At 45.7% G+C, this 19,519-nt stretch overlaps 1 protein-coding gene across 3 annotated transcripts in view; it reads right to left on the minus strand.

Moving 5' to 3' along the window:
• Positions 1–13,454: 13,454 nt before the first annotated feature.
• Positions 13,455–19,519, minus strand: part of PRRC1 (proline rich coiled-coil 1) — a 32,893-nt gene continuing 26,828 nt past the window's right edge. For all 3 annotated transcript variants that reach the window (XM_084779272.1, XM_084779273.1, XM_084779274.1), the window contains one exon: positions 13,455–17,608. In XM_084779272.1, coding sequence (XP_084635398.1) covers positions 17,399–17,608 — 210 coding nt within the window. In that variant the 3' untranslated portion in view covers positions 13,455–17,398. The remainder of the gene's footprint in view (positions 17,609–19,519) is intronic.

Consider the following 19,519-nt stretch of genomic DNA (forward strand, 5'->3'; position numbering starts at 1 on the left):
CTCGTGACTGAAGAAGCAATCACCTTGTCCAGCTTTCACTGTCTTCAGAAGAGACATGTTCACTAAACAGCCCAGTGGGAGATGCTGGAAACCTTTGTCTCACATTTTCTTCTAGATAAGTCATACCTCTTCTCCCCCTTGGAGGAATAATTCTTAAAACTGTTTGTACTCTCTTGATTTGACAAAGCCAAGCTGGGTTTTGGGAGCCTTCCATTTGTTTTCCAAAGGCTGGTGTCCTGAAGTACTCAAGTAAAGCCAGCTGTGCACACGACATGTTGGCATTGATATCTGCAGGTGTGTGCTCAGGGAAGCAGCCTGTGGGTGGGGCTGAGGCACAAAGAGCATGAGGCCGACCCACGGGCCAGCTGGTAGCGTACAGAGTTGCTATAGGGGCCTTCCTGAGGAGTCTGCAGATCACTCTGTGGAGACTCTTCCTGCTGCAGCTGCTTGTAGCCATTCATCCATTCGAATCATTACCCGTGAAATCAGGGTGGGATGAGGAAGACATGAACTTGTTGCTCACTCAGTGCACTCTGGCTTTCCTCCATAGGTGGCAACACTGAATGGGGACAGGGTTCTTGTGCTCTGACCTCCTTTAGAGATTCCGGTGCCAGGGCTGAGCATCATTTTCCTTCTGCCGTGCCCTTCAGCTTCTCTGCTGAATGCATTGTCTCCCATGCAGGTAGTCTCATCTGTGACTCTCTCTCCTGCCCCACACCTCTGGTCCCCCTTCTGCACAGCCCTTCTGCAAGGGATGATCATAGAAAGTCCCTGTTTCACCACCTTGCCATCACTTCCAACTTACACATTCAGAGGATCAGGCTTGTTGCTTGGCTGAAGGGCTGAAGTGACTCAGACTCCTTATCTTGATTCTGGGGAACATGTTCAATGATACCATGACGGAGCACCTCAGGATACCCTTAGTGAACCATCAGAGATAGTCCTCATTCACTGAGCTTTTATGGAGTCTCACTGTGTCCCAAGCACTGCGTTATCTGCTGATGATGCAGATAGGAAAAAGAATTGTCAATAGTTATAACATGTACAAGTAAAAGGTAGCAGAGTATTAACACAAAAGAGGGAATTACTGTTCTCATTAGAAGACAGAAAAGGAAAAACACAAAGCTGGGGGTGTAGTTCTAGAGTTGTATTTATAGGGCTAGAATCCTGGTCAAAGAGAGAATGTTTGCACACTAATCCACTCATCCTGAGGTGATGACAGGACAAAGTGTAGCACAGCTCATTCTGCACTCACCACACAGTTTTGTTTTCATCTTGAATACATTTCCTGGCTCCCTTGCAATGAGGAGTGACCATGCATCACACTATGGATTATAAAAATGTGTGTAAAGTGTTGGGATACCCATCATAGGTTCCACTCTAGAGCATCAGGTGGTCATTTAGATGCTTTGTCCCCTCTGTCCTGCTCTTAGTCACTGTTCTACTGCTATGAAGAGACACCATGACCAAGGCAAGTCTTTTAAAAGAAAGCATTTAACTGAGGGTTTGCTTTCAGCTTCAGAAGGTTAGCTTATTATCATCATGGTAGGAAAAGTAGTGGCATAGTGGCAGTTTGGCAGGCAGGCAGCACACATGACATTGGAGAAGTAGCTGAGAGCTATATCCTTATCCAAAGGCAGCAGGCAGAGAGAGAGAGAGAGAGAGAGAGAGACAGACAGACAGACAGACAGACAGACACAGAGAAACAGAGAAACAGAGACAGAGAGACAAAGAGACAGAGACAGAGAGAGACAGAGAGACAGAGAAACAGAGGGACTGAGCAAGAAAGAGGCGGGACCTGGTGTGAACTTTTGAGACCTCAAAGCCCACCCTCCAGTGACACATCTCCTCCAAAAAGGCCACACCTCCTAAGCCTTCCCAAACAGTTCCACTAACCAAAGACCAAGCATTCAAAATCTATGAACCTATAGGGACCATTCTCATTCAAACAAGCACAATTGTGATGCTTCACCCATGTTGTGAAAGGTTTGTAGACTTCTGCATGCATAAGCTGCCCAAGGGAGCACTCCCAGTGTCACAGTTACTCCGGAACTCCTTGTTGCGACAGTCAGCCTGCCCTGGTTAATAAGCCTTAACTTCAGAGGCTGATCGGAGACAATGATGAGGTAAGATGTTCACGAAACCCCTCTCAATCACCAACAGCCATTATTATTCTCAGTGTCATGATACAAGCAAGTAAACACACATAGAGATAGAAGTAGAGGGCGTTTGCTGAATAGAGGGAGGGTAATGGGAGTCACAAAAACAGGAGTAGTGGGGATTTTGAGCAGAGTGGGAGAGGAACAGCAAAGAAAGAAAGCCAGCCAGGTGTTGTGGAACACACCTGAGATCAAAGCATTAGGGAGGCTGAGCTAGGAAAATCATGAGTTGAAAGCCAGCACGGCCTCCATAACAAGGCCCTATTTAAGACAGATTATAAGAAAAGAACGGAGCCTGGGGATATAGCTAAGCTGGGAGAGTGCTTGCCTGGCTCCAACAAAGCTCTGGGTCTGGTGCCCAGCACCGAATACACCGGGCTTGGTGGCCTGTAGCTGCAACCTCAGCATTCAGGGGTGTAAGAGGCGGAAGGATCAGAAGCTCAAGGGCATCCTCACCTACGTGGTACATTCTGCGCTAGCCTGGGCTAACTGAGATCCTGAGTGAAAAACAAAAACTAAACAAAAACAAAAAAAGGAAGAAATAAATAAAAGGAAGGAAGGAAGGAAAAGAAAGAGGGAGAGAGAGAAGGGAAAAGAAATGAGAGCACAGGAGGAAGGGACATATAGCAGACAGAAGGGAAAAAGAAGCCCAAATAGTGGCCACCCAGCACCAAGTAGTGCTGCTAAGGGCAGGGTAGCTGAGGGCAGGGTTACTGCTGATGTCTGCTCGCAGCTCACTGCTGTCTCTCTAGCTCATTCCAGATCCAGGTGGAGAAACATGAATCTCTCATTTGTTAAAAGCTGACGAAAGCTCCTTCCTGGACACTTGTTTTTACTACTTGAAATGTGTTTCTTTCAGCACCTTCCGGTCACAGGAACAGTCTTAGGAAAGGAAGGGAGCAGAAATCTCCGCAGAGGCCGACTAACAAAGAACAGAGCTCTCTTTGTGTCTAGGAGCCACGAGGGAACAAAGGACAAATGTGCAGGGCTCTCCTATGGTCACCCTGAGCAGCAGGCACTTCCCTGGTCCTAGAGTTGTTGTTACCCGTGGCTATGCAATCATTTCTCCAGAGCTGGGCTGACAGATGCTGTAGCCTTTACCCCCTCACTAACATCACTGAAACAGGCCAGAGGCTGTCTTGAGAGTATGTGTCTTGGGAGGCGGGGAGGCGGAGATAGAGTTCAAGGACTTATCACTAGCTCTGCCAGGCTTGCTAACCTTTGCCAAGCCAGGTTTCTAAGCACTGAGTCCATGAGATAGTTAAGTGTGTAGACTTTGCTTATGATAGAAAAAGAAAATATCTCCCCAACTGGAATGGACCCAATCAACCTCATTTATAATGCAACTTTATCAAAGAGAGAGAGAGAGAGAGAGAGAGAGAGAGAGAGAGAGAGAGAGAGGAGGCAACACGTCTGATAACCCAGTAGTTGGTATATCCATGCCAAAGGACCACTCATGCCCCCAAAATGGGAAGTGACTAAAACAAGGAAAAGCTAACACAAGACTGAGAAAAATAAAATGCAGATACTTTGAGATTTACAAAATCTTTTCAGTGGTATAGTCTTGCTCCAGAAATTCCTATGCAAGTGTCCCCTGCCACCTACAGGCCATGAAGCTGTCTTTCCCAGATAGCCTGCCCATAGTAGGCATTCGGGGAGCCATGCTTCCAACTAGGTAGTGAAGCCCAGAGCTTCCTAGTATGTGGAAATCAAAGTTCATTATCCCCAAGTGCCCCTTTTCCTGAAGAGGAAAACATATCTAGCTATGTGTAAGTGTAATCAAAACCCACTGGTCTATGGCTTTGGAAATAACAGCAAATCAGCCCTGGCTAGCTGTGGATGAGGACTGCGTCTACAAAGGGACCTATTCATTCTTTCCGGTCTCCAGAGAAGCCTGTGGTCCAACTGTCTGATGACAGGCTGACTTTTAAAAGTACGTTTCACAGCCACTGGGAAAGATACATTTGTGTCCTTTTAAACAAACACTGGGAGATAAGAAACCTGCACAAGAGGAAATGTCAACTGCGATTGGTACTTCTATCTCTTTAAGATAGGCCGCTGCCTTATCTAAAGAATTGGCTAAAAAGTCTACTGGGGCCACCTCCCACACTGCCGGACTGCACTGCCTAGAAATGATACTATGGAGAACTGGAAAAGGCCACTAAAGTGGCCACTATGTAACTGTCCCGAAGCCACGCCCCCTCTGCGGGCATAAAGTCTCTGGGGGGGGGGGAGTTTACTTCTTTTACTTCATTTATTTTTTTCTCTCTCACTCCCTCCATTTTGTATTGCTTTTTGCCTGCCTTTATTTCATCTCTCGTTCTTAAATCAAAGAAAAGAGAGGGAAAGGAAAGTAACATTTATTAAGCACCCACTTCTGAGACAAGAGTTTTCCAAGTATTATTTACTCATTCCTTCCGCTGATTTAATCTGAAAAAGAATCTTGGCAGGCTCCCAATGGAAGTATTTTTAATAATTTTTTAAGTAGCAAAAGCAATTTATTAAATATACTATTTTAGGACATCAAATTCCCCAATATGTCCAATATATTAAAATCTGCCCTCCCTGTGCGCTCTGTAGGACATACAGTTTCTGTCTTTAATCCATACACACAAACTCAAAAATACATCATTTCTTTTCATCCCGTGATGTGGATGCGAGGCATTGTGGGCTGGCCTATCAGATCCCTCCCACCTCCAAGACCTTGACTGCCTAAGCACCAAGTACAGCTGTAACTATAGCTGGAGAGAGGCCATCCCAGTGCCCTTCCAAATGACGTCCTGGATTCCAGCCTTCCCTGACTAATGGCTGCCACCCTTCTGCCGCCTAGCTCGTCCTCTTCCTGCCTCTAGGCTTGCGTGGAGGGTACTGTTCCCCAGATCTACTTTCATCTCTCAGCCCTCTGGTCCTTTCATTCTCCATAGAAAGAATTCAGACAGGACCTAGGCAGAATAATGTAAAAGACAGGGTGTATTATGATGGAGTAGAGGGGGGCATCGTGGAAGAGTGATTGTAGCAATGGCCAAAGGGACTGTTGCAGAGGGAAGTGCTCCAACACAGCAAGGCTTGACGATGGCCAGAGAAAGCACTGCACAGGGCACTGTCTCAAAGAAAGAGGTAAGAATGGACAACAGCCAAGGGGACCATTGTACCAACTCACATGCTTTGCTGGGCTGTTTACTATCTCTTAAAGTCCCTGGAACAGACAGCTTTCCTGGGGAGTGTTTTCCTGTCTAGATGGTGGACAAGCTCACTGAAGGAACTCTTATATCAGGGGATGTAAAGGGTTTTATCAACCAGAAAGCTTCCTGCTAGATAGTAAGCCTATGCTCCTTGAGGTGGGGAGTAGTTTAATATGTCCTGTCTCTACCCTAGGCCAAAGATACGACTCAGACATGTTCTGTTGACCACTAGTCAAGATTCCTAAAGCTTCAGTTCCTGGTTTTACAATATGCTGGTTATAGAGGCAGAATGTCCCTCCCCCCCAAACTCTCCCTTTAGACAACTAATATTGAAATAATTACCTAGCAGCCATAACTGAGGAACTCAGTAAGGACAAGTCCTCTCGTTGCTCAGTACTTTTCAGAGGAATACATAGTTCCTTCACCTTGAGCATCTGTAGAATGAGGCAACTACTCCACTGGAAAACAGGTCAGATCTATTTATGCCTGATCTTGGTTGTCAATTTGACACACCTCAGAAGAAGGACCCCCAACTGAATAACTGCCTCCTTCAGCCTGGCCTGTGGACATACATGTCCATGGGACATTTTCCTGATTGATGACTGATGCAGGAGGGACCAGCCCACTGTGGGCAGCACTATCCCCGGAGAGTCAAGGCCTCAGCTATATAAGAACGTGAGCCTGAGAGTGACCCAGTAAGCAATATTCTTCTGTGACCCTTTGCTTTAAGCCCCTGCTTTGGCTTTCCTTAGTGATGGAGAGTAACCTATAAACAAAATAAAGCCTTTCCTACAAAAGCTGGTTTTGGTCATGGTGTTTGTCATAGTAATAGGTGAGGAACCCAAAAACCTAGGACATAAGCTCATGTGCACTAGGAGATATTCCTTATTGGACCCATTTCCATACCCACAGCCCAGTCCTCAGTTGTCCTTCATACAGGTGCAGCCGACTTCTCCCTACAGACGAGATCCAATGTTGCCTGCAGACTTGCATGCAGAGAAGCTGACTTTCCGCTGAGTGGCCCCAAACCAAACTTCTCCCTGGGTCTGTTTGTTGTCCACCCCACACCCTAGGTCGACCACCCCACACCTGCTGGCTAATGAGAACCGCAGTGCCTAGCTCTTGAGCTCTTGGCTCTGCATAGTAATAAGGGGACGGGGAGGCTACTACCTCCCCCACTTATGATGAGGTAGCTAGGGCACAGAGAGCTTTCGGAACATCTCCAGGTCACACAACGAGTAAACTGTGGAGCTGGGATATGGACACCTGGGTAATGGAGAGTCCCTCTCTTTCCCTGAACTCATTGGTTTGCCTACAATTCCCATGTGCCCATTGGGATGTCTATTGAAAGTCTGCATACATATGGACCCCACAACGTTGACTTCCAACCCATAACACTCTGGAGGTGGTGACAATGGTAACACTGAGTAGTATCTGCTACATAGAACCTACTAACTCCCAAAAGGTATTCTAGATTCTTGACATGTTTACTTATTTTACAGATTAAACCAGGACACGGGTATTGATGACAATGAGAAGGGTGGTCTTGGATCACTAATCCAGGATTTCTTCGGTCTTTTGATATAGCAATGCTTGGTAAGAACCTCTCTGGGGAAGATGAACACTTTAAAGTTCCTAAATATGTTTGACCAGGGACCTTTTGTGTAGAAACAAGCATAAGCCCATTGGTTTGCCAGGCACCCTCTGGTAGAACTCTAGTTGGTAACCCAAATTAACACATTTTCCCCCATGTTATGCAATGAAATGAATTTGCCAGATTTTGCCTCCCTGTTGTGGAAAGAGGCAGAAGTTCTGGGAATTGGACTGATAAAAGGGAAGAGGAAGTGGGCTTGCTCTTGGGTCGGACAGCCTCCCTCAAGCTCAGGCTTCTAATCTGCGCTATGGGTGTGGTACTGTGTCCTATAGAAGCTGCAGCAGAAACAATGATGTTGGCTGTAGTAAGGACCATTCATGTGGTGGTGTCTGTCTGTCTGTCTATCACTTACTAGCCCATGGCTGCTTACAGCAACCTTGGGTAAATCTTGAAGGTGAGTGTAGCCCCATTTTTTTCCTTTTAAAAATAGGAATAGAATTCTACTCCACGGACCATTCATCTACAAACCTTGGTCCACCGCAGGCAAATGGAAGCTTCAAGAGCTGCATTATCTTGTTTTCTTCAGCCAGCTCTCTCTCGCACAGGAACACACACACCCTTTCAACTCACTTCCTTAGTCCTAGAGGAGGTGCACATATTCCAAAGGCAAGTGGAATTTATAATTTTCTTCCTCCCTTGAGCTGGAGTCTAGCTGAATTGCCCCCGCTGGTCTTGAACTCACAATCCAGCTGCCTCAGCCTCTTCTGGTGTGCACACGCTCACTTCCTTTTCTTCTGCCTCCTTCCTTTTTTTCCTAAAGAATAAATAGGAATTGGGGAAAATATCAAAGACGGGCAACAGCGAGCCCAGCTTTCGTGTGTGTAAATTCAAGCATGGCTGGCAGAGTTCAATTCTCTCTGGCAAAGCAATGGGAGCTGGAGCCCTCGCAGCTTCCTGTGCACCGACCCGCTCTGAGCTCCCTAAGGGACTGCCAGAACACTTACTCCTTCCCCATTGTGGAAGAATGTAACCTACAGACTTCATGGAGCCCGAAGGACAAGCCACACTGGATGGTTTTGTCACATAAGGGCCAGCTATTGATGCCAACCACTTTCATTTGTTGCAGAAGAGGAAATCGATTAAAAAAAAACAAACAAGCAAATTCACGAAGGCTTTACAGACTGTCGTAGTCCTGTGAGAAACACTGGGACCAAAAGCAACATGGGAGGAAGGATTTATTTCACCTTACAGCTCTTCATGAAGGGACGTTAAGGCAGGAACACAAGGCAGGAACTGAAGTAGAGGCTATGGAGGAACTCTGCCCTCCATGACTTGCACAGCCTGCTTTCTTATACAACCCTCTCATATCAACCATTACTTAAGAAAATGCCCCCAGGCTGGCTTACTGCTCAATCTTATGGAGGCATTTTCTCAATTGAAGTTCCCCCTTCCCATATAACTGTCCTGTGTCAAGCTGACAAAATTAATTACAACAACAATAACAATAACAACAACAACAATAATAAACACCTTACATGAGTATATAGTAAGAATTAGGAAAAGAGCAACAAAGCTAATATGTATTCTTGTGGTCCTGTGAAAAACATAGGGTCGTCACTCTCCAACCTACTAGATTCTGAGGACAGTTGAAGAGTTCTTTTCCTTAAGCAGCAGAAGTGAAGTGAATACAGACAGAAGTCAAGAGTCACCTTTTAAGTCATTACCATTTGAAATTTGAAGATGCTTCTGGCTAGGATGCCTAGATATTTTATGTGTGCCTAGTGACCTCTAGTGACAATGTGCAGCATCTGCAGCAGCATTAGGAACCACTGTTCCTACCAGCCCCTGGAGATTGACTAGTGGGCAGGGTCAGGAGGCAGGTGTTGGAACCTCTTTCTTATTTAAATGGCTAGACGTCAGCTTGCACCCTGGGGTATGCAGGTTAGAAGCCCCTATGCTTCTGAAGTTTCACTTTTCTTTAAAAGGAAGAGAGCTTTCTTGACTGTGTTTCTTTGAGCTGCCTGGCTTGGAGCTGAGGGTTTGCAGGATGCCTCAGGCAACTCAGATAAGCTCCCCAAATCACCCAGTCCTCTCAGCGCTTGGATACCAGGCAGTAAAGAGCAATTCTCCAACGTTCCTCCTCAATGCCTGCCAGAACAGGGTACGTGCCTTTTGTAAGCCCAGATCCTTGCAGCTCAGCAGATGACTATCAGCACAGAAGTATTCTCCACAGGGGTCGCTATGAAAGCGCCTCCGCCCTCGCGGCAGTTGTCATGTTGACACCACCACCACCACCACCACCCTCAGGCAGAGGCCATGCTGTCCTCCCCATGCCTTCTTTCCCTGTGGCGTTACCACCAAGCTGCCTTCCACTTGTCCATCTAGACACCATTGTCCCAATCTGTCTTAGTCACTTAACACATTTTTTTTTCCTCTCCCGAGCCAGATTCTCCCTTCCCTGCCATTCATCTGTGACACTGCTACTAGCAATTTTTTCACAACACAAAACAACCTGTTGTCTTGTCTGAACACGTTATGAACAACATGATCCAGAGGGTCGCTTTCAGGTTTCTTTCCCCTTCCTCAGCACACCGTTCATGCTGTCCTACGGTGACACACACGTTGCTTCTATGTGAAAATCTCTGGCCATCCTACATATATTGTCATCTCCAAGAAGCACCCCCAGCCTTGGGGATGGTTCATGATAAGTACTCCATCAACACCTGTCTCCACTTTGATCAGCTTCACAAAAATACACCTGGCTCATTTCCCCCCATACATCCCAGAGTTCCTGGCATGCAGCACACGTGCATACACCAAGAGTCATGTATCAAAACACACACATATATGTTGAGATATTTGTATCTAACCTTGAAGGTTTATTTTTCCTACCTCTCACCAGTCAGACTCATGTCGGAGGCACTGAGGAAAGAGCGGGCAACTCAGCCTCCAGCAGGACACGCTCTGAATCCTGTTCCGCGTCTCCCTAGTTGTGTGACTAGACGCAACACAATCTTGGTTTTTGGCTTACAAAACGAGATAATATTTAGCACTCAAGTAAGGTGAAACTAAAGAAGAGACTGCATGTAGAATTCCTGAGACCCTGCAGTGTATGAAAGAACAGCCCTCAAACAGTGTATTATGGCACCGAATACAGTTCTAGCTAGCTACTGTATCTGTATCTGTCCATCCATCTTATATACAATATACATACATACATAGCAAAGAGGACTTGATCTTCCTGTAAAAACAAGGTTCAGAAAGTCCAGCTGGGCTCACACTGAACAGATCTACTCTTTGCTCCACAGTCCTTATACACCTGTGCATTTTCATTTGCATTTGACATAGACTGATTTTTTCTTTAACTAATGGAATCTTATTCACTGGTCAAGTTATTTCATAGAAATGTGTGTCTACTGTGCCTCAGTTTTATAGTGAGAAACATGGGGGAACTGTGGTTTTACTAATAAGCCATTTCATCATTTTTCTCTCTCACCAGAGCCAAGACAGCTGAAAAAAAAAATAGTGTATAAGAAAACTGTCACTTTCTCATCTTGTCTCCAAAGTCCCTGGGGCAACACACATCTCATTTACCCAAAGTTGAATACTGTGAAGGAAAGAGGCTTCAACAACTACCTCCTCCCACACTCACCCACATACAAAACACACACTCACCCACACCCACACCACATGCTGCCCTCTTCTTTTCTATAATATCAGGTTCATAGTGCAATGCCCAGCTTAATGAGTCAATGTCTTGAGAATGAAACAAGGCAGGGGGGGGGGATCCAAAAAGGTGAAATTAATTGGCAAGTCCCAGACTTCCAGACTTGCGTGTACCCTTTTAGATCATTTAGTATAGGCAAAAGAACAAGGGGAAGGACCTGGGCCACCAGTAAAGAAGCCGTTATAAAAACATAAGAATGTGGTATGAAGTCTAATCCCCCACGTTCTTTCGGTGACAAGCCTCCTAATTAGTGCTTCACCTGCAAAGCTGTTTCAGGATTAAATTAAAAATTAAAAAATCCAGGTAGCTACGTTTATTAGGAGAAATGTTTCAACATTTTTCTGTGCTGTAGTTCCTGCTATTAAAGAGACCATTGAAAAGGGAGAGAGGCTTCTGCATTTGGCTTCAGGTGTTAGGACACGGAGGAGGTCTACAAAAGGAGCTTTTAGCTCTGGGAGAAAGCATGGATGAACAGCCTTTTCTTCTCTAAATGTCTGTAACAAAAGATTTAAAACCCAGACCCAGAAAGAGAAACATGGTATGCACTTACTTATACATTGGCATTAGCTGCTAAGCAAAGGATAATCAAGCTGCAGACCCAGAGAGGCTAAGGAACAAGGAGGGCTCAGGGGCAGGGTCGGGGATGCATTGATGTCCCTAGGAAGGGAGATAGGATAGGTTGTGTGGGTGGACCGGGGGCACGTGATGGGAACAGGAGGGATCAGGTGGGACTGGGATAGAAGATTGGAATCGGGGGACATTTTGGGTGATGTGGAAACCTACCACAGAGGAGACTCCTTGAATCTAAGGGGGCAACCCTAGCGAAGATGCCTAGTAATGGGGGACACAGAGCCTGAACTGGCCATCTTCTCTAACCAGGCAGTGGTGGGACTGCAACCTCAACTCAGCCACAAAACCACTGACCTACAATCTGTCCTGCCTGCAAGATGTGCTGGGGTAAAGGTGGCAGAAAAGTTGTGGGAGTGGCCCACCAATGTCTGGTCTAACTTGAGGTCCACAGTACAACAGGGAACCCACACCTGACATTGCCAGGATGGCCAGGAACCCTAGGCTACATAGTCCAGAAACCTAGGATAAAACCAAACACTGGCAAAAAAAAAAAAAAAAAAAAAAAGTCAGTGAAATGATTCCTAATGACATTCTGCCATATTCATAGGTCAGTGTGTACCCCAATCATTATCAGAGAGGCTTCACCTAGCAACTGATGGGAGCAGATGCAGACATCCCCAGCCAAACATTAGGCAGAGCTCAGGGAACTCCGTGAAAGGGAAGAAGCATTGCAGGAGCCAGGGGAGTCAAGGACACAAGAACACAGCCCACAAAATAAACCAAGCAGCGATCATAGGGGCTCACAGACACTGAAGCCTGTGTGGGTCTGAGCTGAGACTGTTTGCATGTGTTATGGTCGTGTAGTTTGGTGTTCTTGTATGACTCCTAACAGTGGGAGTGTGGGGTGGGGGTGGGGGTCTCTGACTCATTTGCCGGTTCTTGGGACCCTCTCTTCCTACTGGGTTGCCTCGTCCAGCATACAAGGGTTTGTGTAATTTTACCACTACATTCCATTAGCAGAACAACGGTATTTGGTTTTCCCCTAGGCCCATAGTCTCAGGTTCTTGGCCACCTGAGTACTGTCAGGTATATTAAGACCCACTCATGGAATGAGCATTAAAGATAGTAGTTGGTTACTCCCAAAACCTTTGTGCCACTGTTGTACCAGCATATCATATGGGCAGGCCACTATTGTAGATTGAAGGGTTTGTCGCTGGGTTGGTGTTTACTTTTCTCCTTTGGTAGGGTGCAGAGTAACTTCCGGTACCACGAACAGTATTCAGTAGGGTTGGAGACTCTAGGTAGGCACCAGATCAACTTCTCTGTGTTCAGTGTGTTATGAAGGTGTTGTCTTCAGGAATGGAGCCATACCATCAGCTTGTGGAGAACAGCCAACAGCTTTGCCAATAGCCTGTATTGTATGAAAGTTTTTCAAGGGATCCCTTTTACCAACATCAATCAGATGTAACTCCCTCCTGACACTGGATGTTTCATTTGGCAGTGAGAGAGATGTCTAGTTAAGGCTTGGTCTCCCCTTTTATTTGCTGATTCCATATATGACTTCTTCCAGCAAAAGATTTGCTAGGGAGGCAGTAAGGTCCATGCTTGCCAGTGGCAAGAGGGGCTGAACAGGCAAAGCCTTGCATTTTCAGAACAGTGGCAGTACTGTGTGATATTATAATTATGCCATACACATTTACCTAACCCAATGAGTCCAACTGTAAATTATGAGTGATGATGCTATGCCAGTGACCTTCATGAATGGCTGTGGATCACTCTAGTAGTGGACCCTGACCATGAGAAAGGATAAATACTTGTGGAAACAGGTGACGCTCAAACCTTTGTACTTTTCTCCCCAACTAATATTGCTGACCCTAAAGTTACAGACAGACAGACAGACAGACAGATAGATAGATAGATAGATAGATAGATAGATAACAGGTCTGAAGGGAAAGGAGAAGCCATGCCCAAGAATCAAAGCTGTCTTCATGAGCCCTTGACATCCCACCATCATCTGGCCCCCCAGGGTCTTCTCCCCTCCTTTACTAAGTTCTCCCACCTTCATCTTGGAACCTGGTGCATGAAAATGGCACAATTTTCCAGAAAAAAAAAAGGTGCTTGAAGTCTGACAATTTATGGCATTTGGTAACTGATTTAGACCCCCAAAAGAGTATGTGGCGTTCTGATGTTTTTATACTTTAGCATTTAAATCACTGAACACCTTTTGAGAAATAAGTCAAAGTATTTATTTATGACATATTTACATACTTACAAAAATGATTTTATCCAATACATCATTCTATATAATAGCATAAAATGAATACAATATCCTAGGAAAAATCTACACTTAATAATTTAGGTTAAACTCAACAACTTTTACAACAGATTATCAATTTGGCTTCACAAATCACTTAGTCCTGCTTAGCTTTCTTTCTGTCTTTTTTCTTTTTGCCAAATAACAAGAGTAAACCAAAGGGCAAGCTGGAGTAATGTAGTTGACCCTGAGTAACTGTTATTTTGCATAATTCAGAATAGATGTACATTGTGTGCTTTTCTTTGTTTTCTTACACACCTACATTTAAGATCGCAGTGTCTTATCACTAAAGACTGAGGAAAGAAGAATGGGAAACCAATGACAACAGAATCAGAAAAGACTTTTCCAACTTCAGGAGTTTGTGGCAAACAGAGTTGTTCTAAAAACTAGTAGGGGGCCGGGGCTGGGGCTGGGGCTGAGCCTGGGGCTGGGCTCTTCAGTAGAGTGCTCCCCTGGAGTAACTGAGACCCAACACCATGGCCAGCATCATTATAAACAAACCAAACTGGAGCAAAGCAAGAAAAGCAACAAAAACTCAATAGGAGGAGCTTGGAACTAAATAGTTGAGCTATCTTGTGAGGCTGATGTTAAATTGTTCTTCCTGTTTTGTTTTCCAACTGATAAAAAATAAATTAAAATAAAATGTCAATAATCTGGAGCTCAAAACAAAACAAAACAAAACAAAAAACCTGCACAAAAAACACCACTATAACAATGGTAACAAACTGTTCCATGATTTTTTTTCTAAAAGGCTTGAAAAAGACAACAGCTACCCCTAAAGTCCCTAAAAATGCCAGTGTGGAAGTTACACAAAGACCGGCAGGAAGAGAAGAGCGCACAGAAACAGAAGGGCTGAGAAGGAAGCCAGGGCTCTGGACTGGCCAGACGTGTATGTCACCACACAGACTCCTGAGGAGCTACAGGGAGAGATCAATCAGCACTTGCTGTTCTTGCTTCTGAGTTAGCAGGGGAAACCCAGGAAGTCAAAGGTTAGGGAAGACATGCCTATGGAGTCAGCCCTGCTCTGACATCTTCCAAAGAAAATTCTGGCCAAAGGAACCAGTCTGTTGGGATCAAACTGGATCAAATAGTTCTCTCTTCCATCCATCCTTCACCACGCCCCTCCCCTCCTCACAGAAGGCAGACAGGTAAGGACAATTATCCAGCTTCAAGCAAGCCATGGCATAAGTCTGCCACTGTTACTTGAGGATTCAAGGAAAACTATAACCCAAGGAGATGTCGGTGAGCTCTTGTGGTTCTACCAGAACGGCCCTCTAACAGTAACTAAGGTGGGGCAGACTCGATAAAACAATGAAGGGAAAAACAGGGTACCTTCAGGATCTGTAAAGCCTGCCTTCAGAGTACAGTAAGAGACCATCATCCAGGCTATATCCCATCGAATACTGTTAGACAAGGACAGCTTTTTCTCCACGTGCGTGTGTGTGTGTGTGTGTGTGTGTGTGTGTGTGTGTGTGTGTGTGTGTATACTAGAGACTGACCTTAGGCCCTGGCATTAGCTAGTGTTCTGTCACAGAGCTACATCCCAAGACCCAAAGTGTGTGTGTGTGTGTGTGTGTGTGTGTGTGTGTGTGTGTGTGTACTAGAGACTGACCTTAGGCCCTGGCATTAGCTAGTGTTCTGTCACAGAGCTACATCCCAAGACCCAAAGCATGCGTGTGTGTGTGTGTGTGTGTGTGTGTGTGTGTGTGTGTGTGTGTGTGTACTAGAGACTGACCTTAGGCCCTGGCATTAGCTAGTGTTCTGTCACAGAGCTACATCCCAAGACCCAAAGCATGCGTGTGTGTGTGTGTGTGTGTGTGTGTGTGTGTGTGTGTGTGTGTGTGTGTACTGGAGACTGACCTTAGGCCCTGGCATTAGCTAGTGTTCTGTCACAGAGCTACATCCCAAGACCCAAAGTAGAGTTTTTAAAAACAGTACAGCAGCAGGCAGTAGAGAAAGGCCCTTGCTCCTTACTTATGCAGAAGCAATGAGAAGTCGCCCTGGGCCACGTGCACCACACCAGCCACAGCAGAACTTCTTTCCTGCCTCGCCAGGCAACACACGAAGTGCTTGGAGATCAGCACACACCCGCCTCGCAACTAACACTTCTCCTTCTGTAAAAGCAGCAGACATGACATGAGCACTGGAGAGCCTAGGACATGGCAGGCGCACTTCACGTGGGAGGACGGAGAAGGACGAATGTGGAGACCTCTAACTCTACAAAACTGCACGGACAAGGAAGAGAAAGTTAATCTACGTTTACGTATCAAATTGTCTTCAGGAAGAGACATTTGAATTGCAGATACAGAGCTCAACTGAGTAAGAAAAAAAATTGACTTAATTTTGACTTATGTAAATCCCCAAACGGTAAAATACATAATGGCATTAATGCCATGGATTAAGTAAACAACACTGAATGGAAAACACTGGTAAGAAATGAAGGCAGAAGGGCACAGTTAGGAAAGCCACGCTGTGTCTAAGGCATTAGGAAATACCAGCCAGTCAACATCCCAGCAGGGATGGGCTCCCGCTTCCCCATCCCCACCCCAACACACACAGCGGGGCGCCATGGGCAGTCGATGGCTTCTAAGGGAGGGACAGTCAATTTTCTTTAAGGGTGTGGCCTCTTGTTGAGCAACTGGGCCTCACACCTATATGCATAGCACAAATTGGACTTAGTGGGCTCAAAACAACAACAACAACAACAACAACAACAACAACAACAACAACAAAAAGGACAAAAAGGAGGAGTGTGTAGTGGGGATGGAAGAGTTAGGGGAGGGATGGGAGGTAAGTCTTATCAGAACACATTGCATGAAGTTCTCAAATAATAAAAAAGTAACTTTATTTATTAAAGAAAATACATACCATCCCAAAAAAAGGGGATCCCTCCTACAGTTTGGAGACCGTGAGTGGATGCAGGAGGAACAGCTGTTACGAAAGCTGACTTGTGGAAGCGCTAACACCATTACACAAAAATAACACAAAGGGGCTGGAGAGATGTGTCTTCCAGAAGATTGGCTGCTCTTCCAGGGAAGCCAGGTTCATACCCAAGCATCCACAGGGCAGCTCACAACCATCTTTGACTCCAGTCCCAGAGGTATGATGCCCTCTTCTGGCCTCCCTGGGCTGTACACACATGGTGCACAGGCACACATGCACACAAAACACCAATACCCAAAGTTTAAAAATCTCAAGAAAACAAAAACAAAAACCACAATACATTTCTAATCTAAAATATACTTGGATGGCCTGTCCTTTAGTTTTCATATTTTCTGATGCTCATTGTATAAATCCGTAAAATGCCAAAATTTAAAACAAAAAAAGAACAAGTATTACTTCCAAACTACATGTGGACATGACTTCGTTCTGCTTACTTGGCCCACATTCTGTAAAACACACCGAGTTGTGCACCCCCCCAACCCTCAGGCCCACCATTGAGCGTGACTGAGCTCATGTGCACACACACATGACAACAGGCAACAAACCTTCACAATAGAGTTAACACACATAGACCTCATTACATATTAAGAAACCAGAAGAGCTGAGAACAAATCACCAAATATGTGAACACAGACCTCCACTTTATAAATTTGGTATAGTGAATTGTGCTGTAAGTACATCTTGTGTTTATTTTTTGAGGACTAGGATGTATAAAATCATGACAGTAAAAAGAGGATCTATTTCTTCTGTTTTACTGGAATGACACTGTGTCTTTATTTTTAAAAAATCTTTTAAAAGGATTGCAGCCTAGAGGAAATTGTAAAAAACTGTTGGATCATGGGAGCTAATCAGTCTCCTCTAACACAGAGCCAAGGGTGATGGCAGGTCTCCATGTCCCAGCTGTTGGTCTCACATGGGCCTGGGTGGCAGGCGCTGCTTATACATGCCCGCCACGGCTTTGGCCGCGCTGTAGATCATCTGTCGGCGGGACATGCCAGTGAAAGCCAGGTGCCAATCAGTCCGGCTGACATTAAGCAAGCTCTTTTCCAGGACTTCACCCACTGTCACCAGAAGGCCTGACCACCTCAGATTGTAGTCCTGAGGAGTCAGGCTTTGTGCCTGTGGAAAGAAGACACCGTGTTACTGTCGCACACTGACACAGCATTGAACTCGGTACATCAGAAGTGACACCTCAAAGTCTTGACTCAGTTTATTTCTAATACGGCTTATGACAAACCCTCAGAAAACTCAGCTATGCTGCCACCAAATGTATAAAGTGACAAGGGTCAAAAGAACCAAGCAACACTGCACGCACCTGCTGTGTTAATAATAGCCCATCACACACGCTGTCCAAATATAACCAGTTTCCTCATTTACTTCACATTTTTAGTGGGGCTGAGTGCACGCCCAAGTCTTGGAAAAATTCACTGAGGGCTTAAAGTCTAGTTCTACGTTCAGGGTCACTTCATGTTAATAATAGGTTTGTCTCAAACAATATGCTTACAGTCACAACATCCCAAGCACAGAGAGACTACATATTAAGTCTTTAGTCCATTTAAGGACGACTGCATTGGTTTGTGGAAAGTCACGGCTCATGCGCCAGTAAGTCAGGAGCTGCTCCCAATTAGCACCCAGGCCAGGCGAGCACCCACCGGTGCTGTCACTTACCACCTCTGACCCAGCCTGTACCTGCTTCTGTGAAAATCACTTGGTCATACACGGAAGTGAAAGGCAAACAGATTCAAATGTCAAACAGCCAGGGTTTTGTTTAGAGTGCTAAACACAGTCCAGAGAAAATCTGTATGCAGAATGGCTCTGCAGTGTGCACAGATCTCCGGCTAGCTGCTTCACCATCACTTCCTTTTTCCCTCAAAAACAAAACAAAGCAAAACGAAACAAAACTTCTTTGGCTCCCTTACAGCGACTACACTGGAGACACTGCGGCCTGTTCCAGGGCAGCTTGTCAAGAGTTCCATCAACCAGCTCCCAGCAACCCTGACAGGAACAGTGCAGCGCCATGTGCTACCAGCATTGCAGTGAGCGTCAAGGAGAGACTTCAGCTCTTCAAAGGCCCTGGGAGCCTGCTTCCCACACCCCACAGGAGCCCCACGGTCTAGCTGAAGTGAGGCCCTGACTCAGCAGCTCAGCACGGGGGGTGGGGGGGGGTGGGGGGGGGACCAGAAGCTGTCATATTTTTATGTATTTTTTAAAGTCAAACTGTAGAGGATGATACTTGTGAGTGGTCTGACTGCTAAGACAAGGCCAGAGAGTCTGGGTTTTAGTGGAGAAGGGAAAGAGGCCTAAGTTACAGCAAAGTCTTTTAACGGATTTTTACTACAACACATTGACAATTGCAGTTTGTTGAAGAAATGATTTCTAAGCCCTTCAATTATGAAACTGTGACCAGGCACAGACATAAGGCATTTCAGGACAGACCAGATATGCGGCACAGGCGCCAAGAAACCTTTTTTGAAATGGGTAGGATGGTAAAGATGTGAGGCTTTGAAGGCAGTCTTCCCCATAACTACACGTAACTACTACAAACGGAACTGTATATAAACAGCTTGTAGGAGATCAGCAGGTGTGTGCAAGAAAAATACAAACAGGCCAGGGGTGGTGACAGAGCGTGTGCTGACGCCAGATCTACCTCACCATCTGCAGCACGGTCATGGGAACCACTGCAACGCTAACAGCCCATTGACTTGACTTTACAGCACACACACGTCTAACACTGATCGGCTAGGACTCGTTAATTGCGTGCTTGCTACTTTTAGCAAACTCCTCAGCTCTGCTGAAACCCCTGGTCATGTAAGTAATACACAGCTGCTTTGTGAGCCCGTCCCCAGCTCTTCTGTCAGGCAGGACGCAGTGCTCTGAGGTGTTCTGGCCTGGATGGGACTACCTGTGATTCCCAGCTGCTCCAAGCAGTGCGGGAGAGGCACATTTGCTCTTGACTTAGTCAGTGATTTACTGCAGGGCGGTGTCTTTCCCTGCAGTGCCTCATGGAAGTGAGTGAGTTATGTCACACGA

This window comes from Acomys minous (assembly GCF_964271855.1).
Source record: "Acomys minous genome assembly, chromosome: 4".
Classification (NCBI taxonomy): domain Eukaryota; kingdom Metazoa; phylum Chordata; class Mammalia; order Rodentia; family Muridae; genus Acomys; species Acomys minous.